At 67.2% G+C, this 22764-nt stretch overlaps 4 protein-coding genes and 1 non-coding gene across 6 annotated transcripts; 3 read left to right on the forward strand and 2 right to left on the reverse strand.

Moving 5' to 3' along the window:
* Positions 1 to 711: 711 nt before the first annotated feature.
* On the reverse strand, positions 712 to 1776 carry PSMB11 (proteasome subunit beta 11). The gene has a single exon (XM_074969340.1). It carries the CDS (start codon positions 1774 to 1776, stop codon positions 976 to 978), a length of 801 nt encoding a protein of 266 aa, XP_074825441.1. The 3' UTR covers positions 712 to 975.
* A 2506-nt stretch (positions 1777 to 4282) lies between these two features.
* Positions 4283 to 6686, forward strand: PSMB5 (proteasome 20S subunit beta 5). Its single transcript, XM_074969425.1, has 4 exons — positions 4283 to 4489; positions 5177 to 5483; positions 5908 to 6262; positions 6596 to 6686. The coding sequence occupies exons 1-4, from the start codon at positions 4286 to 4288 to the stop codon at positions 6684 to 6686; spliced, it is 957 nt and encodes a 318-aa protein (XP_074825526.1). The 5' UTR covers positions 4283 to 4285.
* A 2201-nt stretch (positions 6687 to 8887) lies between these two features.
* On the forward strand, positions 8888 to 15878 carry C13H14orf93 (chromosome 13 C14orf93 homolog). The gene is made up of 7 exons (XM_074969426.1): positions 8888 to 8949; positions 11909 to 12579; positions 13073 to 13330; positions 13412 to 13473; positions 13753 to 13856; positions 14855 to 14967; positions 15471 to 15878. The coding sequence occupies exons 2-7, from the start codon at positions 11983 to 11985 to the stop codon at positions 15876 to 15878; spliced, it is 1542 nt and encodes a 513-aa protein (XP_074825527.1). The 5' UTR covers positions 8888 to 8949; positions 11909 to 11982.
* Positions 15879 to 16316: 438 nt separating this feature from the next.
* On the forward strand, positions 16317 to 20385 carry HAUS4 (HAUS augmin like complex subunit 4). Of its 2 annotated transcripts, none has more exons than XM_074969337.1 (10): positions 16317 to 16467; positions 17921 to 17981; positions 18050 to 18192; positions 18267 to 18398; positions 19040 to 19180; positions 19269 to 19365; positions 19437 to 19582; positions 19652 to 19782; positions 20009 to 20077; positions 20147 to 20385. In XM_074969337.1, exons 1-10 carry the CDS (start codon positions 16318 to 16320, stop codon positions 20328 to 20330), a joined length of 1254 nt encoding a protein of 417 aa, XP_074825438.1. In that variant the 5' UTR covers position 16317; the 3' UTR covers positions 20331 to 20385. The 2 variants fall into 2 exon arrangements, with proteins under 2 accessions (XP_074825438.1, XP_074825439.1); XM_074969338.1 differs by lacking the exon at positions 16317 to 16467 and adding an exon at positions 17168 to 17284.
* A 1804-nt stretch (positions 20386 to 22189) lies between these two features.
* Positions 22190 to 22262, reverse strand: TRNAR-ACG (transfer RNA arginine (anticodon ACG)). The gene has a single exon. It is a non-coding gene; the product is annotated as a tRNA-Arg (tRNA).
* Positions 22263 to 22764: the final 502 nt, after the last annotated feature.

The following is a 22764-nucleotide window of genomic DNA, read 5'->3' on the forward strand; positions in this document are numbered from 1 at the left end:
GGACGGAAGGAGTGGGGCAGGGACAGAGGAAGTGGGGCTGGACGGAAGGAGTGGGGCAGGGACAGAGGGACGGAAGAAGTGGGGCAGGGACAGAGGGATGGAGGGAGTGGGGCAGGATGGAAGGAGTGGGGCAGGGACAGAGGGACGGAAGGAGTGGGGCAGGATGGAAGGAGTGGGGCAGGGACAGAGGGACGGAGGGAGTGGGGCTGGATGGAAGGAGTGGGGCAGGGACGGAGGAAGTGGGGCAGGGACAGCGGGACGGAGGGAGCGGGGCTGGATGGAAGGAGTGGGGCAGGGACGGAAGGAGTGGGGCAGGGACCGAGGGACGGAGGGACAAAGACGGGGCGGGCAGCTGGCCGCGTGGCAGGGCCGTGGGGCCGTGGGGCAGTGCAGTTGGAGGGGGAGCGAAGCAGCCGAGCAGAAGGAGGAGTCAGGGGGAGCCCAGACCCTGTGGCCCCCCGGACCCCAGTTCAGATCAGGGAGTGACATGCCCAGGGCGTGGCTGGAATAACACCCCCCAGCAGCCAGGCGCGTGGGGCTCCCAGTTACTCCAGTCCCAGCCTCACCTGCAGGGGGCGCCATGGGGCGGGGGATGGAGGGCTGGTGCCAGATGGGGAGATAAACATGGAACCCACCCACCCGCCCCCGCCGTACGTCTCGGCCCCTAGACACCGCGCTGCCTGGCCACAGCCGCGTTTATTGCTCATCTGCTGCTTTATTCCAGTTCCGGCCACAGCCGCCTGCGCCCGGGGCCCCGCTGCTTGGGCGGTCCCTGGGGGCCCGGCAGGGTGCTTCGCGGGAGGCCAGGCTGGGTTATGCCGGTCCGGCGCGGGGCTGCTGGAGCGGGGTGGGTCCAAGGCGGCTGTAGTCACGGTGCCCGGCTGCTTTGCGCTGCTCTAAGCTACGTCGTGCTGCTGAGCGCTGGTCCGCGCCGATTCATAACGCTCCAAGTCCGTTTATCCTGGTATAGACGGGCTAATGATGCTCCAGGCTGGTTCCTGCTGGTTTATACTGGTCCACACTGGTCTGCTCTGCTCCCTCCTCCTCCTCGGTGGGCCCCAGTGCCCGGGCCAGGCCCCCCAGCTCCCCCGCGTCGCCGCGGGACACCCAGACCCAGCCGCTCCGGCGCACGTGGAAGACGTCGACGCAGCCCCCGGAGTAGGCGTCGCGGCGGGCGGCGTGGGCCACGGCGCGGCGGGCGAGGGCGTAGGCGGCGGCGGGCGGCATGTCAGGGCGGTAGGCCCCGTCCAGCAGCCCGTAGGCGTAGGGCGAGCCGGAGCCCACGGCCACCACGTCCAGGGGCAGGCGGGTGCCGTCGCTGTAGACGTACCAGAGGCCAGGGCCGGCGCGGTCCCAGCCGCAAAGCGCCACGGCCACGCACAGCCCGCGTCCCCGCCACGCCCGCAGCCCGCCCGCCAGCAGCGCCGCCGCCTCGGCCACGCCCGGCTCCCGCCCATCCTCCTGGCGCCGCAGGGCCAGCTGGCAGCGCAGGGCCCGCAGCCACGTGGCGCAGTCGGCCGAGGTCCCCGAGGTGGTGGCCAGCAGCCGGGCGTGGACGGGCAGCACCTTGCGGGAGGCCGGGCAGGCCACGTAGGTGCCGCAGGATGAGCGGGTGTCAGCTGCTGCCACCACGCCCTGGGCCAGCCGGAAGGCCAGCGTGGTGGTGCCGTGGGGCAGGGGGCAGGGGGTGTCAGCAGGCACCAGGCAGGGGGGTGGCAGGGGCCACGGGGGCGGCGGGGAGCGGGGCCGGCAGCACAGTAAGTCCTGCAGAGCCATGGGGCGGCCAGGAGAGTGGGGCGGGGAGGGAGGGTACCAGCAAATATAGGGGGACGGGGGAGGGGAATGTTGCTGGGGGGAGGGGAGACAGTGTCATTGGGGCAGGAGAGAGTTGGGGGGAGGGGGAGCAGCGCTGGGCGGGAGGGAGCCCCCCTGTCAGTCTCTGATTCCCCCCCACCCAGACGCTGCCTTGTCAGCTCCTGTCACGCTCCATTGCTCAGCCCGGCGTCCCCCCAACCCCACGCCGCGTCCCCTGCCCAGAGCTGGGGGCAGAGAGAGACACAGGGGATGTGTCAGGTAACAGCACCGGACCCCTCGCCCCACACCTACCAGGGCTGGGGGGCCGCGGGAGAAATGGGGGTGTCTCCATGCTCAGGAGGTGAGTGGCAGTGCACACACCCGAGGTGGGGAGGGGGTTGCACATGCACAAGGGGCTTTGCACTCGCACAAGGACTTTTGCACGGTCTCAGCGGGGCTTTGCATGCCCAAGGCGTTTGGAGGGTCAGGGGGGAATTGGCACACCTGCCATCTGCTTTCCACGTGCCCAGGTCCTTGGCACACCCAAAGGCATACAGCCAGGTGCAAGGGGTTCTGTACAAACAGGGTGGGGAGGCACTCAGAGGAATTGTACATGGGGCATGGCAGAGCATTTTGCACACTCAGAGGGATTGTGCACATGCATGGGGGGGGCTGGTGTGTTTTGATCCACACAAGGGGTAGCTTGCACACAGAGACAGGGGAGCCTGAGAGGGGGGCTGCACCTGCATAGGGAGCCACTGGCTGCCGTGCAAAGGGGGCTGGCCCAGCCCCAGGCATTTTGCACACTTGAGTTGGGGTTGTACACACACATGTTGACGGGCAAGGAGCCACCCTTACACACCAGGCATTTTCGTGCACATCAGGGGCAGCTGACTCCAGCACAGGGCTTTGTTTCACCCCCACCTCTCCAAGAAGGGTTGAGGGAGTTGGGGGGGGGGGAGTTGCACACAGAGACAGTAGCTTGCACATTCATGGGGCAATTTATAGACTCCCAAGGGGATCTGCATATTGCAAAGGGATTTTCACACCCAGCAAGAGTTTTGCATGCACACAAAGGGATTTGCATAAATGAAAAGGGGGAGTTGTGCACTGGCAAAGAGGGGTTGCACAGTCAAGGGGGTGTTGCACACTCACAAAGGGGGTTGCACACACCCAGGGGCTTACCAATTTGCAAAAGGGGCTTGCACACTCATCAAGGGGGCTTGCACACTCATGTGGCAGTTTGCACACTCCCGAATGGTTTCCACACTCTGAAAGGGTGATTTGCATGCTCCCGGGGGTTGTATGCTCACATGATCGGATGCACAAACATGCGGCAAAGAAGGGTTGCGCAGTCAAAAGGGTGTTGCGCACTCACAATGGGGGTTGCACACTCCCAGGTGGTTTGCACATTCACAAAGGGGCTTTGCACACTGGCCCCCAGAGGCTGCCAACTGACAAGTGAGTGTGCAGGTGGGGTTGCACTAGGGTTCTCAGGTGTCCAGTTTTCGACAGGAATGCCTGCTGACCGGGCCATGAAGAGTCTGGTCAGTGTCACGGCAGGGCTAAGGCAGGCTCCCTGCCTGCCCTGGCCTGGCGTGGCTCCTGGAAGCAGCAGCATGTCCCCCCTCCGGCTCCAAGGGGTAGTGAGGGGGCTCCGCGCACTGCCCCCAGCCAGAGCCCACGCCAACCCTGATCCCCCTCCATCCCAGCCCCCCCCGGGTGCCCGCCCCCCCCAGCCAGAGCCCTCACTCCCCCACCCCAACCCTGATCCCCCTCCATCCCAGCCAAAATCCTGCCCCGCCCCAACCCCACCCCCCGGCCCAGTGAAAATGAGTGAGGGGGCGGGGCCTCGGGGAGGGGCGGGGCCAGGGTGTTCGGCTGGATGGGAGTAGAAAGGTGGCAGCCCGAAGTTGCACGGCCCTTGCACACAGACCACAGGTGTGACCTACCCCAGGAGGATTTGCACGCGCTGGGGAACGGGCGGCGCGCGGGGCTCCAGCCCTCGCCCTTTCCAGCGCCAGTCATGCCCCTAGTAAAGATGGCCGCCTCTCCCCATGTGTTAGACGGGAGCGAAGTGAGGCTGCTCATAACCAAGATGGCCGCTGCGGGATCTGTCACGTGATCTTCACTGACCTCGGAAAGATGGCGGACCGCCGCTTTCAGCAGGTAGTGAAGCCGCCTTGCCTTTTTCCAAGATGGCCGCCACGCACAGTTTTATGCAAACCCGTCACCCCAACCCAAGGTGGCCGCCGAACCCCGTAAGTGACCTAGGTAGTCTAGCCAGCTCGCCTTCACGGCGCATGCGCTGCCCTCACCGAAGATGGTGCCCACGCACCATACATCTGATAGGCGGTGAAGTCACAGAGCCCTTCCGTCCAATATGGCGGTCACAGCGCCGCCGAATCACGCTGTGCCCTCACCCAAGATGGCGGCCGGCCTTACATATGGGACAGGGCGAGGCCACGCCCCCATCCTGCCCTCACCTAAGATGGCGCTGGCCAGCCTGCTGCCGCCGGAGCTGCCCGTCAACCGGGCCGGCTTCTTCGGGCTGGCGGGGTGCTGCGAGCTCCAGGCCCCCGGGCCCCGCCCGGCCCCAGGCCCGCCCGGCTTGGCCCCGCCCGCCTGGGGGCTCCCGGCTGTGGGGGACGCCAGGATCGAGCTGCTGCACGGGACCACCACGCTGGCCTTCAAGGTGGGCGGGGCCGGAGAGGGAGACCCCCCCTCCCCCCAAGGGTAGCGCCAGCCCAGGGGCGGGGCTAGGCTGGGAGACCCCCCGGGGGGGGCGGGGCGGGGCTAGGCTAGGCTGGGAGACCCCCCATAGGAGGGGGGGGGGCACAGACTCTGCTATGTGTGTAGGGGCGGGAATTAGGGGGTGCCCCCCGTGACATGCTGCAGGGAAGGGGATTGAGGGCTGCGCCAGAGTCCATATGGGGGGCACAGTAGGGTCAGGGTCAGCCCCTCCGCCCTGGAGTGGGTGGGTCAGTGATCTGGGGTGGAGCGAGGGTGTAGGAATGGGGCTGCCATCCTTGGAGTGGGGGTGCCTTGCCCCGGGGGGCCATACCCGGGCTTGTTCCTCTGACCCGCCCACCCCCTCCAGTGGCAGGAAAGTGGCGGTTGGGGACACTGCTCTGGGGGGGCATACCACAGCTTGATGCCCCCTGATCCCTCCTCCCCCAGTTCCAGGAGGGTGTGGTGGTGGGGGGCACTGTGCTTGGGGGGGCACTGTGCTCTGGGGGGGGCATACCCCAGCTTGGTGCCCCCTGACCCCTCCTCCCCCAGTTCCAGGAGGGCGTGGTGGTGGGGGGCACTGTGCTTGGGGGGGCACTGTGCCCTGGGGGATGTACCCCAGCTTGGTGCCCCCTGAACCCTCCTCCCCCAGTTCCAGGAGGGCGTGGTGGTGGCGGTGGACTCGCGGGCCACGGCCGGCTCCTACGTGGCCTCGCAGACGGTGAAGAAGGTGATCGAGATCAACCCCTACCTGCTGGGCACCATGGCGGGCGGCGCCGCTGACTGCAGCTTCTGGGAGCGGCTGCTGGCCCGGCAGTGCCGCATCTACCAGCTGCGCAACAAGGAGCGCATCTCCGTGGCCGCCGCCTCCAAGCTGCTGGCCAACATGGTGTATCAGTACAAGGGGCTGGGCCTCCGCATGGGGACCATGATCTGCGGCTGGGATAAGCGGGGCCCAGGTGAGGGCACCCCTGCCCCAGAGCACCCAGCCCCCTCCGGGTAATCTCCCTGCTCCCCGGGGCCCCAGAGCACCCAGCCCCCGTCTCCTGGGGTCTCCCCAGCTCCCCCCCCCCCCCCGGGGCCCCAGAGCACCCAGCCCCCTCCCAGGATCTCCCCTCCCTCCCCAGCTCCTCACCCCTCCATTCACTTGTCCCAACCTTCCCCCTTGGGATGATCTCCTTATCTACACCTTCCAGGGGACCCTCATTGCCGCATCCCCTCCCCTTGGGCTTCACTTTGGGGAGAGGAGTTACATGTGCAGTTCCCCCTGTCTCTGGGAAGAGGGGGGACCCCATGGCTGGGGAGGGGGAGCCTCCTGTCCCTGGGAAGAGGGGGGGACCGCATCTCTGGGGGGAGCCTGTAGTAACCCCCCTCTTCCCTCAGGCCTGTACTACGTGGACAGCGAGGGGAACCGCCTCTCGGGCACCGCTTTTTCCGTGGGCTCGGGCTCGGTGTACGCCTACGGGGTGCTGGACCGCGGCTACGCGCCCGACCTGTCGGCCGAGGAGGCCTACGACCTGGCCCGCCGTGCCATCTACCAGGCCACCTACCGTGATGCCTACTCCGGGGGCGAGGTCAACCTGTACCATGTCCGGCAGGACGGCTGGGTCCGCGTCTCCACCGACGACGTGGCCCAGCTTCACGCTCAGTACTGCGGGGATCCGCAGGGGGGCGGGGGGGGGGCATGGATTGGCCATGGGGGTTCCCTGAAGGTTACAAAGGAAGGGGCATGGCTGGGGTAACTGCACATGGCAGGGGACATGGCCTATAGCTGGGGGTGGAGCTAGGGCCATGGGGTGGCTGCAGGGGCCCATGGTGCGAGGACCCTGCTGGCTCCCTATAAAGCTTGTTTCTGCCCCACTGCTGGAGAGTGTCGTTATTTGGGGGGGGTGGGCCTAGTCCTAGGCTGGGCTGCTAGTGAGCCCAGCCTGGCCTGCCTGCGCCACCCACTCCTTGGGCATCAACCTGCCCCGGATCAGGGGGAGCCTGGCTTGGGGAATCCGGTGGGGGGTGGGGAGGCAGGCTGGGGGCTGGACGCAGTGCTCTGACCCTGAATTCTCTGGCCTCCCAGGAAGGCTGGGGGAGGCACAGGGGACATCGCCGATGGGGGCAGTCAGGATCTGCAGGGCCAGTGCCTGGCTGCTCCCGGCTTTACAGCCTGAGGGGCTATCCCTACCAGCTGTAAATCCCCAGGGACATGGCCCGGGCAACCTCGCCTGACCCTTGCGCATTGCTGGCTTCCAGGGAGTATTGTGGCACTGCCCAGCGGGCCTCGGTTCATTAATTCCTCGTACAAACGCTCAGAGCCAGCTGGGGGCGAGCAAGGAGGCTCTGCCAGTGCGGCCTTTCCTTGCGGTAGAAGCTGGCTGCCTGGCAGATCCCCAGAGGGGAACTCACCGGGGCATCGGCCGCCTGTCAGGTGCGGTTTGTCATTCGCCTCCCAGGGGCTGGCCAGTAGTGCTTGACCCCACAAATTGGAGAGTGGGAAATGAGGACGAGCTGGGCGTGAGCCAGTGCTACAGGTGTGAGTACAGCTGTGTGGGTACAGTCAGGAGCCCCTGTCCCAGCCAGTGCTGCGGGTGTGAGTACAGCCCTATGGGTACAGCCGGGAGTGACTGTCCCAGCCAGTGCTGCCGGGGCGGGGGGGTGAGGAGTGCAGTTGGGAGCCCCTGTCCCAGCCAGTGCTGCGGGGGTGAGTACAGCCCTATGGGTACAGCCGGGAGTGACTGTCCCAGCCAGTGCTGTGGGGGTGAGTACAGCCGGGAGTGACTGTCCCAGCCAGCGCTGGGGGGGTGAGTACAGCCCTATAGGTACAGCTGGGAGTGACTGTCCCAGCCAGCTCAGACAAGACGCGGGGCTGGAAGGTGAAGCTGGCCAATGAGGGTGTCAGTGGCGACAGGTGGATTTGCTCTGTGCAGCCCACCCCGGAGCCGGCCCGGGGTCGGTGCCATCCGGCCGGATCATGTTCCATGGGCTTCGGAACCGGCCCTGTGCCCTGCCTTCGCCTGCGGTGCCGAGGTGGCTGCATGTCAGCAACCCACCAGGGAGCAGCAAGGAGACGGGCATAGAACCCAGGAGTCCGGCTCCCAGCCCCACTGACCAATGGACCCTACTTCCTTCCCAGAGCCAGGGAGAGAACCCAGGAGTCAGTCCTGGCTCCCAGCCCCCACCCACTCTAACTACTAGACCCCACTCCCCTCCTGGAGCCAGGGGGAGAACCCAGGAGTCCTGGGCTCCCCCCAAGTGGCCAATGCTCCTCAATCCTGCCCCACAGACCCCATCTCACCCCCACTTCTCTTTGCTGGGTCACTCTGTGGGAGGCGACCCAGGGTTAACCTTGCCTGCACCCCATCTCTGCTTGACCCGACTGCCCCTTCCCCTGTATCCCTGGTGTGGGGTGAGGAGGGGGAATGGAGGTGGGGGGAGAGTAAGAGAGAGAAGGGTGCTCCGGAGCTGGGGCACGAAGAGAGGGAGGGTGGAGCACCGGGGGAGAGGGGGACATGGAGCCAACCTGGGAGGGGAGAAAGGACAGAGAGAGGGTGGCTGGGGGGACTGGGAAGGTGGGAGCATGTCGGGGTGTCCCTGGCGGAGCCCCACTGAGGCGTGCAGGAGGGGGAGACGTGTGCAGCTGGGGGTGTGCACGCTGAGGGCCCACATGTGCAGCTGGGGAAGGGGGGGGTGGGAGCCACTGGGGGAGCAGTGCGTGCTGGGGGTGGGCATATGCAGCTGGGGTGGGGGGGGAGCGGTTGGGGGATGGGAGCAGCTGGGGTGCCCCTGGCAGGGACCCACCAAGGAATGCATGTGTGTGTGGGGGGGAGGCAGGCGTATGAGCAGCTGGGGGGGTGTGCGCTGTGGGCGGGGGTGTGCATGCTGTGGGTGGGTGTTTGTAGCTGGTGGGGTGGGAGCAGCGGGGGGAGGGGGTGTTAAGGGGTGGGAACAGCCGGGGGAGCAGTGTGTGCTGAGGGTGGGCGTGTGCAGCTCGTGGGGTGGGAGCAGCAGGGGGGGGTTGAGGGGGTGGGAACAGCCGGGGGAGCAGTGTGTGCTGAGGGTGGGCGTGTGCAGCTGGTGGGGTGGGAGCAGCGGGGTGGGGTGAGGGGGTGGGAGTAGCCAGGGGAGCAGTGTGTGCTGAGGGCGGGCGTGTGCAGCTGGTGGGGTGGGAGCAGCGGGGGGGGGGGTGAGGGGGTGTGTGCTGAGGGTGGGCGTGTGCAGCTGGTGGGATGGAAGCAGCGGGGGGGGGGGGGAGGGTGTTCGGGGTGGGAACAGCCGGGGGAGCAGTGTGTGCTGAGGGCGGGCGTGTGCAGCTGGGGGGGGAAGCTGGGTGGGCGTGTGCAGTGCCCCGGCCAATCAGAGCGGGTGGGGGGTGGCATGTGGCCCACGTCCCCTGGTGCACACACACGAATACAAAGAGCCGCCCGCGACCTTCCTGTATCCTTTACCCGGGGCGCTGGGGGGCCGGGCCGGGCCCCCCACCCCACCCCCCTGCACTGCCTGGCCTGGGCACACGTGCAAAGAGGCGGCCTGGGGCAGGGCCGTGTGCAATCCAGAGGGGGCAGCTGGTGGGGGGCGGGGGGGATAGGTACATGGGATGCGGCTGGATGGGGGAGGGGTGGCTGGTTGGGAGGGAGTGGGGAATAGATAGATGCAGGGGGGCTTGAGGGGGAGGGGAAATAGATGCAGGGGGGCTGGACGGGGAGGGGCAGCTGGATGGGGAGGGGAATACATGCAGGGGGGCTGGACGGGGAGGAGAATAGATGCAGGGGGATAGATGTGGGGGGGCTGGACAGGGAGGGGCTGGAAAGGGGAGGGTGGATAGATGCGGGGGGGGGGTGGACAGGGAAGGGGCTGGAGGGGGGTAGATAGATATTTGTGGGGGAGCAGGATTTGGTTGCACAGCTCTTGGGGGTGGGAGGACAGAGAGGAGGAGAGATGTACACACACCCAGGGGAGAAGGCTAGTTGGGGAAGGAAGGGGAGGGGGTGGAGAAGGCCTGGCGTGGGGAGGGACGAATTGGGAGGGGAGGGGTGGAGAAGGCCACTCGTGGGGAGGGATGGATGGGGAGAGGAGGGGTGGAGAAGGCCCGGCCTGGGGAGGGACGGAGGAGGAGGGGAGCGGTGGAGAAGACCGGTGTGGGGAGGGACGGACGGGGGGGGGGGAGAAGGGCCGTGTGCATAGGAATGGGTGCAGGGGGTGCTCCCAGCCTCAGTGTGGGGGTGGGGTTCACAGGGTTGGCTTTCAACACCCCCACTATTAAAAATGTTCCAGCACCACTGGCCAGACGTGTGGAGGATGGATGGGGAGGAGGGCCATGCGTGGGGCAGCCATGACAGAGGTTGGCGTGATCTGACAGGAGGTGGGGGCATGGTTGGTGTGACCAGGTCTGGAGAGCATCTGTTGGGGGAGCAGCCCCAAAATCCTAGATGGCTACGGGGTGGCCATGAAAAGGGCCCAACATCAAAGTCCCCCTTGAGGGACCCCTTCTCCCATCTTTGCTCCCAGAACCCCCCTCCCTTCTGCCCTGGCCTAGCGACAGCCGGCTCACAGCCAATCGGCTACTTCGGGCTTCTCCCGCGCTAGCCAATGAGAGAGTTGGTGGCGAGGGGACGCGGCGCTTTGTACACGGCCCCGGCGCTCACTCCCTTCTCCCATCGCCCCCTCCCCGCCCCCGCGCTGCACATACGGAGTGGAATGTTGGGCAGGCCGGGATTCTAAACCGTTGGGCCCCAAGTAAACAACCAACGGCCCGGGCAGGGAGGGGCGTCATTAGCATTTATGGAAATGAGGGTCCCAGAGGACTCCTGGCCCCACATCACGCCAACCCCCCCAGGCCCTGCATCACGACAACCACCCCTCAGACCTACGTCACGTCAACCCCCCCCCGGCCTGCATGAAGCCAACCCGGCCCCACATCACGCCAACCACCCCCGCAGACCTACATCACGCCAACCCACCCCCAGCCCTCCATCACGCCAACCACCCCCCCCGGGTCCTCCATCACACCAACCCCCCCCCCGGCCTGCATGAAGCCAACCGGGCCCCACATCACGCCAACCCCCCCACAGACCTACATCACGCCAACCCACCCCCGGCCATCCATCACGCCAACCACCCCCCCCGGGCCCTGCATCACGCCAACCACCCCCCAGGCCTACGTCACGCCAACTCCCCCAGCCTGCATGAAGCCAACCCGGCCCCACATCACGCCAACCCACCCCTGACCACGTGTCACACCAACCCCCCCCTTGCCCTCCATCACGCCAACCACCCCCCCCGGCCCTCTGTCATGCCAACCCCCCGCCCCAGCCCTGCCTCACTGTCAACCCCGCCAGCCCACATCATGCCACCCCCCCGCCCCAGCCCCGTGGCCAGTGGCAATGGAGCAATCTGTACAGTGGGAGGCTGAGAGCCATTGACCCAACCTGCAACCCTAGATATAATGGAAACCACTTCAAGCTAGGCCTCATTCCAGTCCCCAGCCTGTCTCACATCAGCTTCAAGGGTCACCCACTTCTGGGTCAGGCCAACCCCCTTCCCCCATCCCGGGTCAGGCCAACCCCCTTTCCACATCCTGGGTCAGGCGCCAACTCCCTTCCCCCATCCCGGGTCAGGCCAACCCCCTTCCCCCATCCCAGGTCAGGTGCCAACCCCATTCCCCCATCCCGGGTCAGGCGCCAACCTCCTTCCCCCATCCCGGGTCAGGCCAACCTCCTTCCCACATCCCGGGTCAGGCGCCAACCCCCTTCCCCCATCCCGGGTCAGGCGCCAACCCCCTTCCCCAATCCTGGGTCAGGCCAACCCCCTTCCCCCATCCCGGGTCAGGCGCCAACCTCCTTCCCCCATCCTGGGTCACGCCAACTCCCTGGCCCTCATGGCCACTGATGTCTAGGCTACGGCACCCCCTGCCTCACAGCCATCAAGCTCCCCTTGCAGCCAAGGCCCCCACCTGGTCACACCAACTCCCCCCCCCCAGCAGCCATCTCCCTGGGTCACGCCCCACACCCCCCCTCACAGCCACTCACCCCCTTGGGTCATGCCACACACACACCCCTCACAGCCACTCATCCCCCAGGGCCACACCAACCCTCCCTCACAGCCCCCCCCCCCCGGGATCAAGCCAACCCCGCCCTCACAGCCATCACCCCCCTCACAGCCACCCCCCTGTCATGCAACCCCCCCCCTCGCAGCCACTAACCCCCCGACAGCTGTCCCCCCATCATGCCAACCCCACCCTTACAGCCACCCCCCTTGGGTCACCCCCCCACAGCCACTCACCCCTTGGGTCATGTCACCGCCACCACAGCTACCCACCCCTGGGTCATGCCAACCCCCTCCCACAGCCGCCCCCCCGCCCAGAGGTCATATTTTCCTTGACTTTCCCTCCCCTCAGCCCCTGCAGCGCTCACCCCCGCCCAGGGGAGCCATGGGCTCTGGGAGCCGCCCCCGGGTGCGCCCACGCCCTGGATGCCTGCACCGGGGGTGCTGAGCGGGAAGCTCCCACAAACCCTTGGGCTCGCCATGTCCTTCAGCGCCACCATCCTCTTCTCACCCCCCGGTGCCCAGGAGGCCACGGCCTGCTGCTGCGCATGCAAGCGGGAGCCGGGGGCAGAGGGGGCGGGTGGTACACCTCCAGCCCCCTGTGCCCCCATCAGTGTCTCGGGCCACGGGCTGGCAGTGCAGAGCTCCGAGCAGCTGCTGCACGTCATTTACCAGCGCCTGGACAAGGCCGTGGGGCTGGCCGAGGCCGCCCTGGCCCTGGCAAAGGCCAACAACCAGGCCCTGCGGCGGCTGGAGGAGGAGGTGGGGGGGCTGCGGAGGGGGGCGCCCCTGACCGTCAAGGCCAGCCCCTGCCCGACGGTGGCCGAGAAGCCCGAGGAGCCCGAGGAGGAGGTGGAGGCTGAAGGCTTGGGGAGCAGCGTCCAAGGGGTGATCGAGGAGCTGAGGCAGCTAGGGGCAGCGACAGAACCTCCCGGACGCCTGGGTTTCTCACCTCTGCAGCCTGGAGACTCGGGACTGGGTGGGGTGTGTGAGCCACAGACCCCTCTGCGCCCTGCCATGGTGGTAGCTTAGCCCCTCCTGGCTGGGAACAGCTGGCTCCTGTCCAAGAGCTGCTTGGCAGTGATGCATTGTGGGAGTCACGCCAACCCCCACTTGGTGCCCGGGGCACAGGCTTGAAGGGCAATGCCAGTGCTGCGGATTGGGAGTGAGGGGCACCGCGGGGCTGTGGGAGTGTCCTAAGGGGCTGCGGGTTGGGAGTGAGGGGCACCTCAGGCCTGTAGGTAGGGCGCAGGGGGCTGTGAGCCAGCAGTGAGGGGCACCGCGGGCCTGTAGGAGTGTCCTAGGGGGCTGCGGGTTGGGAGTGAGGGGCACCTCAGGCCTGTAGGGAGGGCGCAGGGGGCTGTGAGCCAGGAGTGAGGGTCACCCCGGTGCTATGGGGAGAGCCCAGGGGGCTGCGGCTCAGGAGTGAGTGGCACCGCGGGGCTGTGGGGAGATCTCGGGCGGCTGCGGGTCAGGAGTGAGGTGCACTATCAGGGCTGATGCATTTCTCTCCCAGGTGCTGGAGGAGCTGCCCCCCCTGGAGGTCCCCCTTCAGCGAGTGGTGGTCCCGGCTTTCCCCACCACCCCCTCCCCTTCCCCCCAACCCGTGGGGGAACCCTCGCCCTCGGGTTCCGAGGAGCCACCCCCCTGCACGGCCCTAGAGAATGGCAGCCCAGGGGAGCCCCGGTTCTCCCTAGGGTTCACCAGCGGCCCCTGCCGCAGCCGGGGCAGTGGGCCCAAGAATTCCCGGCGCAAGAGGGACCTGGTGCTGTCGGTGAGTGGAGGCTGGCCGGGCTGGCGGACGGGGGGCGGCTTGGGGACCCCTCACGCCAGTGACTCACTGTCTGCCCCACAGAAACTCGTCCATAACGTCCACAACCACATCACCAACCAGAGGAGATTCAATGGCTCTGAAAGGTGAGTCCCTCCCCGCAACGAACCCAGGAGTCCTGGTATGCCCCTCCCCCTCCGCTCTAACCACTAGGCCCACCCACCATCCTAGAGCCAGGGAGAGAACCCAGGAGTCCTGGATTGCTCTCCGCCCTGCTCTAACCACTAGGCCCCCTCCACTGCCAGAGCTGGGATAGAACCCAGGAGTCCTGGCTCCCAGACCCACGCTCTAACCTCTAGACCTGTCTGGCAGTGGGATGGGGGGCTCTGGCATGACTCTCGCCCTCCCTTCTGCCACCTTGGCAGCATCAAGTCTTCCTGGAACATTGGGGTGGTGAAATTCCTGTTGGAGAAACTGAGGCACGAACTGGTGACGAGTCAGCACAACTACACTGACAAGGAGCTAAAGGGTGAGTGCGTGTTTACACCTTGCCCCCCCATCTGTGCCCCTAGGCATGTTTCCTGCCCGACCCCTGACCCCTCTCTGTGCCCCTTGGCGCTTCCTGCCCGACCCATGACCCCTCTCTGTGCCCCTAGGCGCTTCCTGCTCGACCCCTGACCCCTCTCTGTGCCCCTAGGCACTTCCTGCCCGACCCCTGACCCCTCTCTGTGCCCCTTGGTGCTTCCTGCCCGACCCCTAAGCCCTCTCCGTGCCCCTAGGCACTTCCTGCCTGACCCCTGACCCCTCTCGGTGCCCTTGGCGCTTCCTGCCCGACCCCTGACCCCTCTCTGTGCCCCTTGGCGCTTCCTGACTGACCTCTGACCCCCTCTGTGCCCCTTGGCGCTTCCTGACTGACCTCTGACCCTCTCTGTGCCCCTTGGCGCTTCCTGCCCGACCCCTGACGCCTCTCGGTGCCCCTTGGCGCTTCCTGCCCGACCCCTGACCCCTCTCCGTGCCCTTGGTGCTTCTGCCCGACCCCTGACCCCTCTCTGTGCCCCTAGGCGCTTCCTGCCCAACCCCTGGCCCCTCTCTGTGCCCCTAGGCGCTTCCTGCCCGACCCCTGACCCCTCTCTGTGCCCCTTGGCGCTTCCTGCCTGACCTCTGACCCCTCTCCGTGCCCCTAGGCGCTTCCTGCCCGACCTCTGACCCCTCTCCGTGCCCCTAGGCGCTTCCTGCTCGACCCCTGACCCCTCTCCGTGCCCCTTGGCGCTTCCTGCCCGACCCCTGACCCCTCTCCGTGCCCCTTGGCGCTTCCTGCCCGACCCCTGACCCCTCTCTGTGCCCCTTGGTGCTTCCTGACTGACCTCTGACCCCTCTCTGTGCCCCTTGGTGCTTCCTGCCCGACCCCTGACCCCTCTCTGTGCCCCTTGGCGCTTCCTGCCTGACCTCTGACCCCTCGGCATTCCTGCCCGACCCCTGCCCCCTCGGTGCCCTTGGCTGCTGCCAACCGAGCCCTGTCGTGCCCAGGTGCCTGCGTGGCGTACTTCCTGACCAAGCGCCGCGAGTATCGCAACTCCCTGAACCCCTTCAAGGGGCTGAAGGAAAAGGAGGAGAAAAAACTGCGGAGCCGGCGCTACCGGGTGAGGGGCTGGCATGGTGGGGTATTGGATGGGGCAGGGGGGTGGGGCCATGGGGGGCGCAGGGCAGGCACGGGGGGGCTGTAGGGAGCGTAGGGCAGGGGGATGGGGCCATGGGGGGCGCAAGGCAGCAGGGTGGGGCCATGGGGGGCACAGGGCAGGTGTGGGGGCTGTAGGAAGCCTAGGGCAGGGGGGTGGGGCCATGGAGGGCGCAGGGTAGGCGGGGGGCGCTGTAGGGAGCGTAGGGCAGGGGGGTGGGGCCATGGGGGGTGCAGGGCCATGAGAGGTTCATGGCAGGAGGGGTGGGTGTTGTGCACAGCAGGGGGCCGGGCCGTGCGGGGGGCACAGCAGGTGGATCAGGGTTATGCTGGTGCCAGGCAGGGGGTTGTGAACAGCAGGAGGTGGGGCCATGTGGGGGTGTGATTGGGCAGCGGCATGGCTGTGGCAGGGGTGGGGCCGGGACCCCTCGCGGCACGGCGGGGCTGACCCCCCGGCTCGCCCCCCAGCTCTTCGCCAACCGGGCGGGCGTGGCGCGGCTGCTGGGCCCTGAGGAGCAGCAGCTGTGGCGGGGTGTGACGGAGGAGCTCATGTCGGACGAGGAGGACAGCCCGAGCGAACCGGGGGTGTGGGTGGCCCGGCCCCCCCGCTTCCGTGCCACCCCCCTCACCCAGCTCTGCTACCGCCTGGACATCAATGCCAAGCACGGTGCCAAGGCCAACCGGGTCTATGGGCCGCCCTCTGAGCGCCTGCCCTCGGCTGAGGCCCAGCTCCTGCCCCCCCACCTCTACGACCCCCACTTCCAGGACCGCGAAGAGGGGGAGGGCTCCGGCCTTGCCTCTTTCCCCCCACCCCACAAGGCCTTCTGCCCCGACCTCCGCCCCTTCCTTGAGATCAAGGTGGAGAAGGACGAGTGAGCCAGGACAGGTGCCCCACACCCAAGATGACCACCACGGGGGGCCGGCGACCCTCCCAACGTGGGCTCAACGTGGAGCATGTTGAGGGACCATAGATGGCTGCTGGAGGACTCTGGGGGAATGGGGACAGGAAATGGTGCATCAAGGTAGAGAGAGATGAGCGAGCCAAGATGGCTGCTATGCATCCAAGATGGCTGCCCCACATTCAGCATGGTTGCCTCCCAACAAGATACCACCGGTGGGCTGTGAGGGGGCAGGAGCTGCGATGTCCCCCCCACCTCAGTGCTGTCAAGGACCCCTTGGGGAGGATAAGTGAGCCAAAATGGCCACTGCTGACTGGGGGGGCACGGGTGTGGAGTGCTCCTCCCCCACCCATCTCCTTCACTAACCTCAAGGTGGAGACGGATGAGAACTTGGGGGACAAAAAGGGGGAGCCAAGATGGCCGCCCCACATCCAAGATGGCCGCCCTGCACACAAGATGGCCACTATGGGGAAAGGGAACAGGCCGTCCCCAGCCCCACGGGGCCTGATCTCATGGTGGAGGAGGACAAAAGACTGGGGGGCCTGGAAATGGGGATTTTCCCCCAGGTACTTGGGGGGCAGGAGGCTGAGGGGGCACAGTGACAAGGGGGGAGTCCCCTGAAATATGAGGCCATTTCACTCTCACACTCTGCCTCAGTATCTCCTTTTGCTGCAGTCTCTACTGCTTCTCTATGCCAGGACGCCTGGGTTCTCTGCCGCTGGGGGAGGGGTGGGGTGGTTGGGGTGGGGGTGAGGATGCCTGGGTTTTCTCCCAACAGGTTTTGGGGTTCAGAGGGGTGTTCGGGGGGGGTGTCTGAGGTCAGGCCCAGCTTGGGCACCTCCAGGCTGGGCCCTTAACCTGGCAGACACTGGGGTTGTCTGTTCTGTGCCCCCTCCCTGCTCTCAGAATACCCCACCTGGGCAAAATTAGCATATGCAAATCATACATTTGAATATATTACTGGTCCCAAACAGGCCTCCCTCTGCCCCCCCATCCCCCACCATTGCAGGGGATATGCCCTCACTCTGGGCTCAGGGAGGGGCAGAGCCCATGGCTAGCTGGGGGAAGGGCAGGTGAGGGTAAGGTGGCAGCCCTGGCAGGTCCGTCAGTAGGCGTCAGAGTGAACAACTCCAGAGGGCGGAAGGGGCGGAGAGCACCACACGCTGTGGGCAGGAGGGGGCCAGGGCTAGCCCCGCCCCGCCCTCGACGTTACCCCGCCCTCTCGCAGCCCCGCCCCCCGGCGCTCCCATTGGCTCCCGGCCCCGCCCTCCCGCAGCTCGCCGCGCCCCCAGACCGTGGAACCCGCCCCCCGGCACAGCGAGGACGGGAGAAAAGGCGGGAACCGAGGCTGCACCGTAACGTACACGCGCCCCCTCTTGAAGGGTGAGCTCGGCCCCCCGAGCCTGTTCTCACCGCGGTCCGACCCCGCCAGCGCGGGAAGGACGCTGTTGGGGAGCCGGAAGGGGCTGGGGGAGGGGCGATGCCCGGGGGGTCGTGGAGCCCGCAAGGGGCTGAGGGAGGGGCCTGGAAGGCGCTAGCCGGAGGGAGGGGGAGGAGCGATGCCCAGAGGGGGGAGCCCGGAAGGGGCTGGGGGAGGGGCGATGCCCGGGGGGAGGAGCCCGGAAGGGGCTGGGGGAGGGGCGATGCCCGGGGCGGGGGGGAAGCCCGGAAGGGGCTGGGGGAGGGGCAATGCTTGGGGGGAGGAGCCCAAAAGGGACTGGGGGAGGGGCGATGCCCGGGGGGGGGAGCCCGGAAGGGGCTGGGGGAGGGGCGATGCCCCGGGGGAGGAGCGCTGGCCCGGGCGCTCTTGGAAGGGGGTGTCCGTGGAGGGCCCCCCCCGATGGTGGCAGGCCTTTGGGGGTCCTACCCTACTGCAGTGGGAGCTGGGCATGGGCTGCCCCCTACCCCTGGGGGCCCAGGTCGGCATAGGCTGGGTGCCCCCCAGCTGACTGGTAGGTCTGGGGGCACCCGGGAGAGGGGCCGGCATGAGGCTCCACTGAGCCCACGCGTCTCTTGCAGCGGGTGATGGCTGCGCCGACCAGGGTGCCGGAGGACATGGGTGCTGAGCAGCTGGGCTCAGGTAAGTGCGGGAGGGGCCAGGCTGGGTGGGGGGTGCCCCTCGCTCCCCCTCACTGTGTCTCCCCACAGCTGGCGGTGCCTGCCTGCCCCCATGCCAGCTAACGGAGGAGGATGCGAGCGCCCACCCTGGCTTGACCAACCTGCTGCTCGGCCTGACCCCCTATCTGGACCTCAGCGGGCTCAGCGCCCCCCTGGCCCGCCAGCTGGAGCAGGTATGTGTGGGGACGCCCTGAGGGAGGGTGGCTGCCCCGCTGCTCCCCGCTCACCCTCTTCTCACCCCCTGCAGGCAGGGAAGGAGCTGCAGCTGCGTCGGGCAGCTTGGCTGCGCTGGGAGGCCCTGCACCGGCTCCTGCAGGAGGCACTGATGGAGCAGGGGGCTGGCACGGAGGACGCCAGCCCTGCCCCGCCGGACAGGAAGGTGCATTGGGGGAGAACTGGGGGGCTCAGTGACAACAGAGCAGGGATTGGGGGCTGGGCTGGGATTCAGGCTCAGGAAGAGTGGTTTTGGGGCTATGGGGTAAGGGGGGCATGGGAGATGGGTTTGGGGGCTCAAGAATGGGGGACATGGTGGAGGGATTGGGGAGAGGGCAATGGGCTTCGGGGCTTGGGATGGGGGAGGGATTGCGGAGGGACTTGGGGGCTCGGGATGGGGGAGGGATTGGGGAGAGGGGGAAGGGGTTTGGGGTCTCGGGATGGGGAGGGAGAGAGGGAGGGGCTTGGGAGTTCAGGGGATGGGGAGGGATTGGGGTGAGGGGGAGGAGTTTGGGGGCTCAGGGGATGGGGGAAGGGATTGGAGGGAAGGGGTTTGGGGGCTCAGGGGAAGGGAGGGATGAGGGGAAGAGGCTTGGGGGCTCAGGGGATGGGGAGGGATTGGAGGGGGAGGGGTTTGGGGGCTCAGGGGTGCAGGGAAGGCAAAGGGGATAGGGAAGTCCCTGGGGATGAAGGGGTGGGGAAGAGCTGGGGGTCACGGGGTGGGGGAGGGGTTAGCTGGGGGTGGGCAGTGTTTGGGGAACAGGGGGCGGTGTCCCCACACTCCCTGACCCGTTTCCTTCCCCCCAGTTCCTGGAGACGCTGGAGCAGCGGCTGCTGCTGGGGGAGCTGAGCCGCATCCTGGAGCCAGGCCCTTCGCTGCGTAGCTCCCGGCCCCCCCTGCTGGGCCTGGGGGCCCCTGACCTGCTGGCGCTGCTGCCCCCGAGCCAGGTAACCCAGCCCTTCTGGACAGGGGAGGGGGAGGGACCTTGGCGCCCGGGAGCTGAGCCCTCTCTCTGTCTGCCCTCCCGCGCTGCAGGACCTGGCGCGGCTGCAGCAGCACCTCCCCCAGGAGCTTGAGGAGCGGCTGCGGCGCAAGGGGCTAGCCCTGCTGAGCTACCACCGGCCCGAGAGTGGTGAGTGGGTGTGGGGCGGGGGCGGGGTCAGGGTCGTGAGGAGGGAGCCGCTCTGACCCCTGTTCCCGCAGACCGCGCGGGGGAGACGGCGCGCTGCGCCATGCTCTGGACCCTGGCCGAGGGGCTGGCAGCGGAGCAGCGGCGCCGGCAGGCAGCCCAGAGCCGGCGCCGGGACCTGATGGGGCTGTTGGAGAGGCAGAGAGCCGCCTACCCCCAGGTATGGGCCAGGCCGGGAGGGGTGGGGCGGGGCCTCCCCTCTGAGCCGCTCAGCCCCTCTCTCCCCCAGGTTCTCCTGCACTGCCTGGGCCTGCTGCAGCGCCTGGCCCAGGAGCACCGGCTCGGCACCCAGGCTGCGCTGGACCGCCTCAACACCCACTACCTGGAGGTGAAGTGCAGCGCCATGTTCCTCAAGATCCGGTGAGCGCGGCCGGGCACAGGTCACCCTCCGGGCGGGGCTGGAGTCCGAGCTCATCGGCAGCTGGGAGGTTTGGGGCTCGGCGGGGACACGGGAGCCGGGGCTGGCTCGCTGGCTGCGGCTCGGCGGTGACTTGCCCAGCCCCAGTGGCCCCGAGGACGAACTTGGGGGAGGGGGGAGTTGTGGGGTGCCCGGCTCAGGGCTCTCTGCCGCGCGCTGTCTCTGCAGGCTGGAGGAGCTGAGCGTGCTGGTGGACACCTACTCGCCGGAGAAGGTGGAGGTGCATCGGGCCATCAGGTACGGCGGGGTTCCGGTGGGGCAGCGGGTGGGGGCCCCGGCTGGCACTCACCCCTCCCCTCTCCCCAGGGCCAGCCTGCAGGGCGCCGTGCAGCAGCAGGAGCAGGAGCTGGCCACGGCTCGGAAGATCCTGGCCGCCTACGAGAGCCTGGGGCCCGAGTTCGAGGGGCTGGTGCAGGAGTACGCCCAGCTGTGCGGGAGCATCGAGAACAAGCGCTGGGCCCTGCAGGAATTCAACAAGGGCTGCCACTGACGGGGGGCTCGGGCCCCACTTTCCGGGGCTCAAATAAACATGGCGATGGATCCCCTGGCTCGGTGCGCCTGGCATCCTTCCTGCGTCACGGCCCCCCTCCCCCTGTGCCTGCTAGATCCTGCTCCCTACCCCGAGCCAACGTAGAACCCAGGAGTCCTGCCCCCAGCCCCCACTGTCTGCTAGACCCCGCACCTCTCCCTGAGCCAGCGTAGAACCCAGGAGTCCTGCCCCCAGCTCTGACTGATGGACCCCGCTACCCTCCCCGAGCCAGTGTGGAACCCAGGCGTCCTGGCTCCCTGGCCCCCCTGCTCTTAGCCAGTGGCTCCCAGCACCCATCACTGTAGCACACTATCCCCTGTGACGCCCGTTTGTCCTGGCAGTGCCAGGCCCGGGCTGAAGTTCGGTGCCTGGCGAAGCTCTAGCAAAGGGCCCCACGGGCTGGGAGAAGGGAAATCTGCCCCCTGGATCCATGGGCGGGGAGGGACGGGGAGCCTGGGCCACAGTCCCTCCCCAAGGGCTCCTAGCTCAGTGAGTGGGGGCGGGGGAAGGTCTCTCCTGGCCCGGTGGCTGGGGAGAAGCTAGGCCTAAAGGGGGAGAATGGGGGGTTCGGAGTGGAGAGGGGTCCCAGGGCTGGCGGGGTCCCCCAGCTAGTTCAGTGCAGAGCCGCCAGCGAGGGAGGGACTCCGGGGGTCTTGGAGCTGGGCTGGCACCACAAAGGGCGAGGAAATTCAGCGGAGAGAACTGCGCAGTGACGCGCCCTGGGACCCCAATCCCCGCTCTGCCTATGCGAAAGATCTCAGAGCCGGGTGCAGCTTGTTCCCGGCAAACAGCCGCTCGCCGCGCAGCCGCCCTCAGAAAAGCTCCCGGTGCCTTAGGAGAGAGAACGAGACAGGAAACCCCAGTGCCCACCCCTGGCATCCCACACGCACAGATCCAGGGCACTGGGAGAAAGGCCAGAACCAGGCTGCGGGGGCTGGAGCGGGCTCCGTGCGAGGAGAGATGGCAAAGCCAGGGCCTGCTCCGCGGGGAGAAGGGTCGACTGCGGGCCCACGGCAGAGGGCCGGGGCGGGGACTGTGGCTAGGGCCTTGTTATTTGCTCCTTTGCGTAACACAAGAATTAGGGGTCACCCGATGAAAGAAAGAGGCAGCAGCTTTAAAACAAACCTAGGGAAGTATTTCTTCCCATGGCGCCAAGTTAACCTGTGGAACTCACTGCCAGGGGATGGGCTGAGGCCAGAAGTAGAAGGGGTTTGACACAATGAGCCACGTTCCTGGAGGCCGGGTCCAGCGACGGCGCCCCCTACGCCGGGTGGCCCCAAAGCTTGGGGTGGATCACTGGATAATTGCCCTGGTCTGTTGGCAGCCAGGAGCCAGGGCTGCCTGGGCCACGGGGGGTGACCCGTTACAGCGTTCTTATAGCCCTACTCCCCTCCTAGGGCTGGGCACAGAACCCAGGAGTCCTGGCTCCTCACCCCCTCGACCTCCTGTGAGGTGGGCACAGAACCCAGGTGTCCGGGCTCCCCCCCCACTCTAACCCCCTCGACCTCCTGTGAGGTGGGCACAGAACCCAGGCATCCAGGCTCCCCCCCACTCTAACCCCCTCACCCCCCTGTGAGGTGGGCACAGAACCCAGGCGTCCAGGCTCCCCCGCACTCTAACCCCCTCGCCCCGCTGTGAGGTGGGTACAGAACCCAGGCGTCCGGGCTCCCCCGCACTCTAACCCCCTCGCCCCGCTGTGAGGTGGGCACAGAACCCAGGCGTCCCGGCTCCCGGCCCTAAATGAAAAGCCGGAACGGAACGAGGTGGGTGGGGCCCGCGGCTGGTGAGGAGGGGCCCGATGCCCGGAGACAAAACAGATCCGAGCCAGCCAGGAGTCGAACCTAGAATCTTCTGATCCGTAGTCAGACGCGTTATCCATTGCGCCACTGGCCCTGACACGGTTAGCATCCAGCAGCCGCTCCTATAGCGCCGAGCCAGGGCTGCTGGGAGACGTAGTCCGCCAGTTGGGGAGGGGGGCGAGAGACGCACACGCACACCTGGTGCTTGCTGGGAAATCTGTCTTCCTCCATGGAGAGTGAGGCATGGTGGGAAATGTAGGCCACAAGCAAGAGACAGGCACCATCCTGTCCGTCGAAAAGGGGACGAGCATAATGGGAAAGTGAGTGCAAGGCTCCCATGGGCGCAATGCACGGTAGGTAATAGAACCTTAGCACCCCATAAACCCCAGGGGCGCAATGCATTGTGGGCAATGTGGTCTTGGGGAAGAAGCTGTTCGTTCCTGGCGCTGGGCATGCAGGGAAATGTAGTCCTTGCCTCGCGAAGCGCATGAAGGGAAATGGAACCGTCCTGGTGCCACCGACTCGATTGGTTCTCGCCGGCTTGGCCCGCCCCTCCGCTCCCCGATTGGCCGCCTGGACCGGAAGCGCGCTGTGGT

Source organism: Natator depressus, chromosome 13, assembly GCF_965152275.1.
Source record: "Natator depressus isolate rNatDep1 chromosome 13, rNatDep2.hap1, whole genome shotgun sequence".
Taxonomy (NCBI): domain Eukaryota; kingdom Metazoa; phylum Chordata; order Testudines; family Cheloniidae; genus Natator; species Natator depressus.

What these genes read in the sequence shown, in the direction of transcription:
- HAUS4 (XM_074969337.1), top strand. Translation starts at nt 16,318, where the DNA reads ATGGCCGCCCCACATCCAAGATGGCCGCCCTGCACACAAGATGGCCAC. An exon ending in TGCTGAGCAGCTGGGCTCAG is followed by an intron (nt 17,982 to 18,049) that starts GTAAGTGCGGGA and finishes GTCTCCCCACAG; the next exon opens with CTGGCGGTGCCTGCCTGCCC. An exon ending in GCCATGTTCCTCAAGATCCG is followed by an intron (nt 19,783 to 20,008) that starts GTGAGCGCGGCC and finishes CTGTCTCTGCAG; the next exon opens with GCTGGAGGAGCTGAGCGTGC.
- PSMB5 (XM_074969425.1), top strand. Translation starts at nt 4,286, where the DNA reads ATGGCGCTGGCCAGCCTGCTGCCGCCGGAGCTGCCCGTCAACCGGGCC. An exon ending in CCACCACGCTGGCCTTCAAG is followed by an intron (nt 4,490 to 5,176) that starts GTGGGCGGGGCC and finishes CTCCTCCCCCAG; the next exon opens with TTCCAGGAGGGCGTGGTGGT. An exon ending in CTGGGATAAGCGGGGCCCAG is followed by an intron (nt 5,484 to 5,907) that starts GTGAGGGCACCC and finishes CTCTTCCCTCAG; the next exon opens with GCCTGTACTACGTGGACAGC.
- C13H14orf93 (XM_074969426.1), top strand. Translation starts at nt 11,983, where the DNA reads ATGCCTGCACCGGGGGTGCTGAGCGGGAAGCTCCCACAAACCCTTGGG. An exon ending in AGAGGGACCTGGTGCTGTCG is followed by an intron (nt 13,331 to 13,411) that starts GTGAGTGGAGGC and finishes TCTGCCCCACAG; the next exon opens with AAACTCGTCCATAACGTCCA. An exon ending in TGCGGAGCCGGCGCTACCGG is followed by an intron (nt 14,968 to 15,470) that starts GTGAGGGGCTGG and finishes CTCGCCCCCCAG; the next exon opens with CTCTTCGCCAACCGGGCGGG.
- PSMB11 (XM_074969340.1), bottom strand. Translation starts at nt 1,776, where the DNA reads ATGGCTCTGCAGGACTTACTGTGCTGCCGGCCCCGCTCCCCGCCGCCC.